The 10752-nt window shown below is 48.3% G+C and overlaps 1 protein-coding gene across 1 annotated transcript in view; it reads left to right on the top strand.

Moving 5' to 3' along the window:
- Ror2 (receptor tyrosine kinase like orphan receptor 2) overlaps positions 1-10752 on the top strand; it is a 171942-nt gene that overhangs the window by 137303 nt on the left and 23887 nt on the right. The window contains exon 2 of the mRNA XM_032884611.1: positions 774-851. Coding sequence (XP_032740502.1) covers positions 774-851 — 78 coding nt within the window. The remainder of the gene's footprint in view (positions 1-773; positions 852-10752) is intronic.

The following is a 10752-nucleotide window of genomic DNA, read 5'->3' as shown; positions in this document are numbered from 1 at the left end:
AAGGACCCATTTGTACCATTGAATGGTAGTGTGGGCAGCGTTCAGGATAATGCCAGTATCGATTTTCTTCTCCTTCAAGAAACTGTGTCTCTTCCAAATACTAGCTCTCCATCTCTGTCACACCAGAACCTGCCACCTACCATTCTTCCTTGTCTCCGTGACTCTAGCCACTTTAGGGACCTCAGATGAGCGCAGTCACACTGGATTCGCCATTTTGTGCCAAGCCTATACAACTTACAACAGTGCCCTCAAGGATCGCCGTATAAATAGCATATGTCATGGTCCCCCATTTTAGACCGGTGTGTTGGCCAGTCTTTTGATGTCTTAAATCCAGGTCTGAGTGGAAGGTTCAAGTTCATCATGCCTTACCCTTAGCCAGCAGGACCCTGTTGAAGCCTGGATCCTGGGTCAAGGCTAGAAGAAAATGTGATAGATTCAGTGGCAGTTGGGAATTGGGAGGCAGGCATGTGAGAGCTTCATGTGGCTTTGTGGTTTGGTAGTGCACCCGCCCCTCTGCCGACTGAGTGCCGCTGAGCCCCTTAAATCCATATATGGGGATGTGTTCCATCCAGACAAACCAAATCTACACTTGTTTTTCCATGTGCGTTGAATGGCTATCTCAACTGGCATACTCTAAGCTCTTTGGGTAGACAGATGGCTATCCTATGAGAGATGGTATTCAACTGTCCTTGTAAAGAACACATTTCAGATGGGCAAGCTCGCTCTCGCAGTGTGGAAAGCCACATCTCACGTTTGTGTGTTCTTCCTCCCAGGTGAAGTGGAGGAGTCGGAAGCCATTGACACCTTGGGACAACTTGATGGCCCAGACAGCCCACTTCCTACTCTGAAAGGTAAGATAGACGGACAGCGGCTGTTAGGGTTGGTACAGAAGACCACAGGGTGGCTGCTTTGTTGGCCCTTGTCCCTGGGGGCCGAACCTGCCTGATGGAGCAGACGATGGGGTCTCCTGGTCTGTGGCTGCTCCGTTGCTGGACAGGCGAGATCCATACATGAAGTCTTTTTCCTACCCCTCCCCCATCCCCTGAAAGGCCATCTGTTAAATACCTGCTGACAGCCATCTCTCCCCCATATTTATTCCTGTCAACAAAACAGCCATGGGGTGATATCTCAGAGGATGACACTTTTCTGTGCTGCCACCTGAAGGAGCGCTGTGTCCCCTTGCGGTGGCTCCGGGAATGTGGTTGACCAAATAAGAACCTCATCCTTAAACAGAACTGTCTCTCCTTCACCCCGAAGCCATCAACTGTCTCATAGCTCCTCAGAAACAGAGACGCATGAACCCTTTCCCACTCCGCACTAAAATGCTGACCAGCTTGGTTTTGTGTAGACAGCCATGCTGCTTATGACTACAGCAGTCCTGTTATGTCCTGTTATGTTTGTTTTACTTTATCCTTCTTGACTCTGACTTCTCCTCTTCTGCATGGTCCCTGAACCTTAGGGGAGGGGTGTTTTTATTAGTTGGGGTTCTCCAGAGAAACAAAACTGATAGAATGAGTGTGTGTGCACGTGCGTGCATATGCGTGTGTAATATATATATATATATGCACATATATATATATGCACATATATATATTCCTGTGTGCTTGTCTGCCTGCCTGCCTGTCTCTGTGTGTGTATAAGCATGCACGTGCATACACTAACATATGCATGTACTCAGGACCGAGCTAGAGCCCCATGCATGCTCTAGAGTGTGTGCTCTACCACCGAGAAACAGAAACATCCTCACCCTTGTCTGGTCTCTGGTCCACAGACTACCTACCACTCCTCAGGACAGGATCGCATCTTGGTTCCTGTAGCTTCACTAGCACACCACACCACCTGACCCATTGCATCTATCCGCGCATAGCAGTCCCTTAAGTCACTTGGTGCCTCTCCTTTTCACAAGGCTAATGTGATCTGTGACCCAAGCTGTCGCCGTTCCTTGTGAGAGTGTGGAAACAACCCCACAAAGCAGGGAACACTGACTGGGCTAGGTCCCAGAGAATAGGAGTCACCAAGAATGGGTACAGGTGTAGAGAGGGGGGACATGCTGCCTTGAAGAATGACTGGCAGAAAACCAAAGACCTGGACACTGTATTTCCACCTGAAAATCTTTGTACTCTAGGACTATATTCTGACTGGGCAAGCCAGAAAAAGTTCTATTCAGCCTGTGAGAGGTCTCGCGGTTGAGAGACTTGGGGAATGAGCTGTGAGCCTCTTTTGTAAGGAGTGCATTGCTTAGTGGTTTCGATGATCCCGTTGTATTTTTTCCATCTGGTTCACAACCAGTAGCCAGGCAGAAGCTCGAACCTGCCAGTCGGAGTGTCTATTAACACAGCATGTCCCGCAACGCCAGACAGATGCCTGGGGAATGGGCAGGACAGGTGGTGGCACCTGTCCTCCATCTGTCCTCAGCAAGTATGGAGGCCCATGTGGAGAAACGGTTTCACCCTCAGAATAACCATTCACCATCACCACTTTAGCAGTGAAGCTGCCCTATCAAAGAGGGTGAGGGCACTGTCAGGAGCCTCGTGGCCACGAGCTAGGACCACTCCTTGATACCAGACCCTTTCCACTCAGGGTGGGAGCAAAATTGAACAGCAACCATGCAGACCTATCAGAGCCATTGCCAACTATTGATGCGAGACCTGCTCGGAGAACAAGGAGACCAGACATGACTGACACCAAGCTACGATGTCCAGGATTCTGGGTCCTTTTCACTAAGTACTTCCTGGTGGTGTGTTAACTGCAGTTTGCTCTTAGCTTCAGTGAGTGCCGTGGTCAGATCACTAGTGGTTTGTGAATGTAAAGTCTGGTAGAAATGGTTGCTCACACATCAAACCCCCTGTAAGCCTTGTGCCCCAGAAGGGCCAGTGTTAGCCTTAGCACTCACTCTGGTACTGTCCCCCACAAGGCAATGGGGGCACCTTCTGTGGCTGACTCCCATATCAATAGTCCTTTCCAGTTTTTTCAGCATCAAAGTCAGTGCTCAAACTCAGTGTAGTGTGCTCACAGCCATTTCTGTCCATCGCAAGTCTTTTAAGCATGAGCAGCGTGGACTTAAACTGTTCATGGGCTGGAGTGTCCTGCCCTCCTCGACTGAGCATGCTCAGGAATGAAGACACCTATGATGGCTTATATAAAGGAAGTGGCAGGATTAGAAGGTGTGGCCCTGTTAGAGTAGGCGTGGCCTTGTTGGAGTGGGTGTGTCACTGTGGGCGAGGGCTTTAAGACCCTCATCCTAGCTGCCTGGAAGCCAGTATTCTGCTAGCAGCCTTCAGATGAAGATGTAGATTCCTCAGCTCCTCCTGCACCATGCCTGCCTGGATGCTGCCATGTTCCCACCTTGATGATAATGGACTGAACCTCTGAACCTGTAAGGCAGCCCCAATGCAAAGTTGTCCTTATAAGAGTTGTCTTGGTCATGATGTCTGCTCACAGCAGTGAACTCTAACTAAGACATCACCCATCTACTAACACGTGGGAGCTCCCTGGATAAAGTCCCCATGCTTTCTGTGTTCAAGGAAGACACGGCTTCCTGATGGTGCCCCCTGCAGTCTCTCCTTTCCTGCTGTGGCCATTAAATTTTCTCCAGTCTCTGTCCAGTCTCTGCTTCTTTCAGCTGCACTGGCTGCCATGAAAACCTCTGGTGTTTCTTCAGTAGCTCCGTTTGACTCAAGCTTTAAGGAGCCTGGGAGAGCACTGTGGTGGGATCCGCTGCTGGCTTGGGAAGTCGGCGTGCGAAGCCCCTGATTCCACTGCTTTGCCGTCTCCCCACCAACACAGTTTCCTCTGGTAGCCTCCACCTTCCCAGGATCCCTCAGTTTCTCAGATCAGCACTGCCCCACTGGGCACGAAGTGTTCCACTGTAAAAAGCCCTTTCTACATTAATATTAAGAAAAGGAGTAACAGTAACCCTAGACCTGGGATTCTCTTGGTTATGGACACTGGTCTTCTTCTGTCTTCTGTCTTCTTAATCGTTTCTTTGTTGGAAATCTATACATATGCATGCGATGAAATAAGATCATATACGACTCCTCACTCCAACCCCTCCCCCCACAGCTCCCCCTCCCAACCTTATGTCATTTAGCAGCCACATCTTCAAAATAGGGCTTCATCTACCCCGTGCTTGCTGGGCTGCCCCTCAGATGCAACAGAACCAAAGTTTCTTCAGCGAGAGAACTTGAGACGCTGCGTTGCCATGGAGAAGATGCTCATTCCTATCTGTTGTGGCTTTCCTGGTTCTTGTAGGTCATGGGGACCCATATGCCAATGTATTGAGTCCGTTTCTGGCTGCTTCTGGACATGGTAGAATGTGTGTGCAGGTCTGTGTATATGACTTTGTTAAATTTTGCATACAGCAGAGGTCCCCAGTAGATGAAAGAGAGAAAAAGGATTCTGACTCCAAGCAGAGGCGCCCTCTGTGTGACCACTGAGAGCACAAACTCCATGTTCAGTTTGCTGGTAGGATCAGGGAACTGCACCCACGGAACTGCCTCTTGATTGGTTTCCGAGACTTTTCAGGCTGCGGGTTCTTTTGTGTATGAGTGTGCTGTGCGTAGCGTTCACGCATGTGCACACTTTGTGTGCAGATGCTTGTGGAGGCTGGAGGTCAGCCTCAGCTGCTCTGTGGCTTTCCACCTTGATTTTTGACGAGCAGTGTACCATGGATCCTGGAGGTAGCCAGCATGGCTAGGCGGGCTGGCAAGATAGTCCCAGAGGTGGTCTCTCGTCACTTATCCAGAGAAGGGATTACAGCTGTGTGCTTTGTCTGTGAGTTCTGGGAATAGAAATTAGACTCTTAGGTCTTTCTAGCAGGTAGTTTGCCAACTGACCACCTCCAAGAACTAGTTTACAGAGTGTATACCTTGATCGTTCGTTTCTGACATTGTCCTGGGCTAGCGTGACACTCCCCAGGAGATCAGGCCCAAGAGCTCAGGCCAACAGTTAAGGGCTGCCTGACTTATCTGTGTGGACGACTTGGGTCTTGGTGCTGCCCACCAGCAGTTGATTCTTGACAAGGAACACTGAGGGAAATTCCTGCCTAGTGGACAGAGCTGTCCCCAGAATAACGGAATTTCAGTTGCGGGGAGTGGTCACAGTTCCCATCTTTCTGACCTCACCTCAGGAGACATAGACCACAGTACTGCGCCTTTGCTGGGGCCCACTCCTTGCTGCAACAGGCTATTCATGTCTGTCTATCTGTCCCTGTGCATGCGCTCCTGTCCCTTTAAGAGGAGGTGGGTGTCAAGTGCTTGTAGGTCTGTCTTCCCTCCATATTCCTTCTTCCTTGGCTTCAGATCTTCAGGCCCTATGCGGAGGGACCAAATATGTGGGAAACTGAATGAAGCGAGTCTGCACTCATTGGGACTTAGCCCATCACAGCAGAGGTGCATTCTCTCACAGTTCTGGAGGTTCAAAACCCAGATGTCAGCAGGAGTGGCCCCTTCTGAGGCTCAGAGGTGACTCTGCCCTTTGTCTCCCTGCGCTTTGGGAGTTGCAGGTGGCCTTTGGCATCCCTTGACACTTCTCGTCTTGGGGTAGCATGGTTCCTGTTTCTGACACTTCTGCATGTGTTTGTCCATCTTCATGCCTGCTTAGCAGGACCCTGGTCATTGCCCCAGAGCCCACTTTGCTTGTCTAAAGTTGAAAGTCTGCACAGTGATCTCAAGTCAGAGACCACACCCACTGTTTCCTGGGGTCAGGGTTCAGCATAAGGTTCCGGGAATGGACTCAGGCTATAGTTAAGACGACAAGTGTTTTCCCAGCGTACACTGAGTCCTCAGTTTGAGCTGCAGGGTTCCATAAATTGGACAGGGTGTTCCATACCTGTAATCCCAGCATTTGGGAGGTAGAGACAGGAGGGGGGGGTGCAGAAACTCAGGGTCATTCTGAACTACAAACGTGATTCACAGCAGCATCGGCCTGCACTAGGGACTTACTCTCCTGTGTAAGACATACACACACCCCACACACACACATATACACACACACAGATACATACACATACACACCCACACACACACATACACACACATATACACAAACATGCACATGCACAGACACACACAGACACACAGATACACATAGACACACACATACACATATATACACATACACATACATACAGACATGCACATGCACATATACACACAGACACATGCACATACACACACATACACACACATATACATACACACACATACACATGCACATGCACAGACACACAGACACACACAGATACACACACATATACATACACACATACACATATATACACATACATATACACACACATAAACATACACACACATACACATGCACATATTCACACAGACACATGCACATACACACAGACACACATACATACACATACACATGCACACACACATACATACACAATGAATTAAAGAATGAATAAATAAAAACATCAGCAAAACATCATTGAGTGACATAAATCACTCCTCAAGGTACAAACAGTTTTTTTTTTTCTTTTTCTTTTTTTTGGAGCTGGGGACCGAACCCAGGGCCTTGCTCTTCCTAGGCAAGCGCTCTACCACTGAGCTAAATCCCCAACCCTGGTACAAACAGTTTTATCTTTGCCTCCATCTCTCAGGTTCCGTGTGTGTGTGTGTGTGTGTGTGTGTGTGTGTGTGTGTGTGTGTGTGTGTGGTGGGGGAACCCCTGTCTACGTGTTTTCACATGAATGTGTATGCAGGTGCACTTGTGGGGATCCTATGCATATATACATACATGCACATATATGTGTATGTATGTAGAGCCCAGAGGGAAGCTCAGTGTTTGTTGCTCATATATCATTTACCTTGGTTTTGTTTTGTTTTTTGACTGAGTCTCTCACTTTCTCCTGGATATTACTGGTTTGGCTGGGCTGGCTAGGCAGCGAGCCCCAGGAACCAGCCCGTCCTCAAATTACAAGCACATGCCACCACACCTGGAATTGGGGGTTCGGGTGGAACTCGGCCTCTTGCTTTCATAGCAAGCACTTCACTGACTAAGCTCTCTCAAGAGCCCCACACCCATCGTTTGCGTTCTTTATTTTCCCCAGGGTCTCTGATCCCGCCCTTTCCCCCATTTTCAGCAGTGGGTTTGTGCACATTGCATAGGGAAGCATGACCCAGGCCCCTGCTCTGGCCTCTGGCTGGTTTATTGACCTGTAAATATTTTCCTCTGAAGTTGGCAGCTTTACATCCCTGCGACCCTCAGGGTCTCCTTTTCACTTGACGCTCCAGGAAATTGTCCGTTTTGTTTCCCACCAATCGAAACCCCATGACCTCGTGACCCCAGGCACAGAAGGCTTTCTTTATTTCCTTTCCTACACCAGGTTGCCCTGATCAGGAAGCCAATGGGGGGTGGAGGGTGGGGGGGAGGATTCCTAAGTCATTTGACAACATGGGTGACCGTCTGGGCACTTGGTTGGGTTATAAAAATCATTAATCATTGATCTGTGTGCAATTGGGCAGATGGGAGCCGTTTCCCGGGGATGGGCTTCTCTGTTAGCCTCTGGGGTCTTTTGATGTTGGATTCAGCCCCTGCGTGGAGGCCTACCAGGCCACTGCTGGGATGAAGCCCTTTGCATGAGCTGTTAAGCTTGTCTCAGTGCAGAAGGGGAACCCATGTGGGTGAATCGAGGAGGAGAATTTCTGTTCCCATCCGTTCCGTATGCCAGCCAGGTCTTCAATGAAATTTTCCATCAGTGCTGCCTGGCTCCTTCCAACCTGATTGGTTGTCTAGAGAGGTTTGAGGCTGCTGAAAGGAATTTCTGTAAGCTCATGGAGAGCTTAGAAAATGGTTCACGCCAGCCGTATATTTCGAACGTCAGAGAAATGAAGCTGAGAGGCTAACTGGCTGGCTGCAAATTCAACCCCCAGAGGGAGGGATTTGGTGCACAGTCTCCAGGGAACTTGCTCTCTAGCTCTCGGCTTTGGCCTCAGGATCGATGGTGGGGAGAACGGTGCGCCAAGCTAACTTGGCAGCTCTCTTGGGTCAGTGACATGCACGTGCTTGGTAAAATATTAGGAAACGGTGTAAATGCTTTGGCAAACGTACAAGCAAAATGGAGCGATGCCCAGAAGCCAGAAAGAGAAAGGAAGGGATTAAAAGTAACAGCCCAGGTCTGCCAGGACAGAGGCTGTTCTACGCTGTCTAAGTTTGCAGCCTTGGAGAACAATCCAACCTTCCTGGGTCCTCCTCGTGTTCAAGAGTCCCATGAGAGGGGATTGAATTCTGGGCACACGTGGGGTGGCCCTGCGGCCATGCTGCAGACTTGACATGTCTATGGATTTCAGAAACAGCCACCAGCAGGACATAGGTATCCTGGCCAAACAGCAGCTTGAAATGTCAAAGGCAAAACATTTGGAGTGGAACAGCTCCAGGAAGTAGACGGCCACGGTGGAGAGTGTTTCTGTTCACCTAGGAACTGGACAGCGCAGGTTTTCTTCTGAGGAGAAGTGATGGGCCAGGATAAAAATCAAGTGAGCTTTTCATAAAATAAAGGGATTTCCACGTCAGGCCTGATAAATCTTCTTCCAACTATGGAGACTGTTACACTTCTTATAGTTTCTTCAAGAGTCTTGAGTCCTAATATCAAGCCAGAAAATGAACCCTCGGGGTCTACACCACTGAGGCATTGTGGGTGAGCCTCTCACTCAAAGCTAGAGCTGCTGGTCTGGGGCAGCCAAGGAGCTGAGAATGACCTAGCTTAGGCCGGGAAACATCTGAGACGGTGCCCAAGCACCTTCACAGTGAAGCCAGGAGATTTGTTCTTTATAGGAAAGAATGAAAACCACCCAGAAGAACAAGTGATGGATTCAAAAGGGAACCAAGCAGACTTTCTGGAAGCAACGCCTAGGAGTTGAGAAACTGGATGGACAGGTTAAAGAGCGGTTTAGACAGTGTAGAAACAACCTCGGAGAGCCTTAGGAGTAACACACTGAATATTCCAAATAAGAAACGGGGGTGGGGGTTAGGAATGAAGGCAGGATTTCATGAGACACCGACAGAGAATCTTACTACACTGACGAACACATGAGTTTTCAGAATTAAGGAAAGGACCTAAGATCCGAAGAGGCTAACATAAAATTAATTGTGTGGTTGTAAGAGCTGATGCTTAGGATGGCAAAGACAAGGGGAAGAACATTAATAATAAGTTCAGATTTGCCTGCAAACAGTGTGAACTGACAGAATTGCCAGCATTCCTTGTAGAGGCAAAAGACAATATCACTGCTGAACTAGAGTTCCATACCCAGCTAAACTACTCGGCAAAGTAACAGATACATTTACAGTAAGAATAAATGTACAACCTCAGTCTGTCACCCAAATGTGACTCTGGCTGGGTTGAGCTGAACATTAGAGGAAGAAAGGAGGCAGGGAGTGGTGCCGAGGAAAGAGTTTGTAATGTGGCTGATGTTAAGGAACCCCAACAATAAAAAGCGACACTAGCGATCTCAACTGAGTGAAACCAGAGTGTGAGTAAGAACTGAGAGGCAGGGACTCCTCTTGTGAGCAGGGTCTGGGGAAAGGGGGTGGGGGTGGGTTATACTCCAGCATTTAAAGGTTCTTGCGTTCTGGGAAGCTTTGTCAGATGAAGCATGATCCTGATTAGAAGTAGTTTAATTGCGAAACCGTAGCTGTCAAACGAGTTAAAAGCAGAAGTAGAAAGCCATTAAAGATTCATTTTAAAATAAAGCAAAAGGAATTAATAGGCAAAAATGAAGACATTAAAACCCATTTAAAATTCATGTATTAAAACGTTCATAAGTTCGTGTATAAAATTATATGCAACGTATATAGGGTTTATAAGGGGTAAAATGTCATAAAAATGGTAAACGATTAGGCCGATGAAAGCTGTTTTAACCAGTTCCTCGGGGCGACTTCGAGGAGTCAGAATCTGCTCTAGACAAATGCATTCTGAAGTGATCTAAGGAAGGAACGATAGGGTAAACCTGAGGGAGGATGACCCCAGACACGAAGTTTCTAGTTAACTGGACGTCAGGAGAATCGCTGATAGCCGTTTGACAGGGAATCGGCGAGCAAATCCCTCATGGAAACAACTGATAAACATAGCGAAATTACCAACATCAAGCAGGCAAGATTGACTTCATACGCACACACAAGCTTCTATGGCAGCAGAGAAAACATCACCACCCAACACATGTGGACTGTCTGCGAGAACCGACGGATCCCGGTTGGGCTGCAGAGGGCATCTCATTGGCCTCAAAGAGTCATCGTCACGTAAAAGACACTGTTTTAAAGAAGGAATATTTGTTGTCTCTGGGATTTCTTGCCACCCCACCCCACCCCCATTTAATATGTGTGGGTGTTTTTCCTGCATGTCTGCCTGTGAGCCTTTTGTGTGCCTGATACCTATGGAAGCCAGAAGAGGGCACTGGATCCCCTGAAACTGGAGTAACAGATGGCCGTGAGCCTCCACGTTGGTGCTGGGATTTGAACCTGGAACCTCTAGAAGAGCTGCCGGTGCTGTGAGCAATCCTTAAGCAAGTTTTTAAAATATCTTAATTGTGTGTGTGAGTGTGTGTGTGTGTGTGTGTGTGTGTGTGTGTGTGTGTGTGTGCGCGTGCGCGCCCCATAGGTCCTAGGAATCAAACTCTGGTCATCAGGATTGGTGGCAAGCACCTTCATCCCCTAAGCCATCCTCCTAGTCCCTAAAGCTTGTTTTTCTTTTTTGAAAACAAATACAACAACAAAAACCAGTACAACTAATGCACACCTTTA

The sequence above is a fragment of the Rattus rattus genome, chromosome 14 (genome assembly GCF_011064425.1).
Source record: "Rattus rattus isolate New Zealand chromosome 14, Rrattus_CSIRO_v1, whole genome shotgun sequence".
Classification (NCBI taxonomy): domain Eukaryota; kingdom Metazoa; phylum Chordata; class Mammalia; order Rodentia; family Muridae; genus Rattus; species Rattus rattus.
This window is presented reverse-complemented; position numbering and strand designations above follow the sequence as displayed.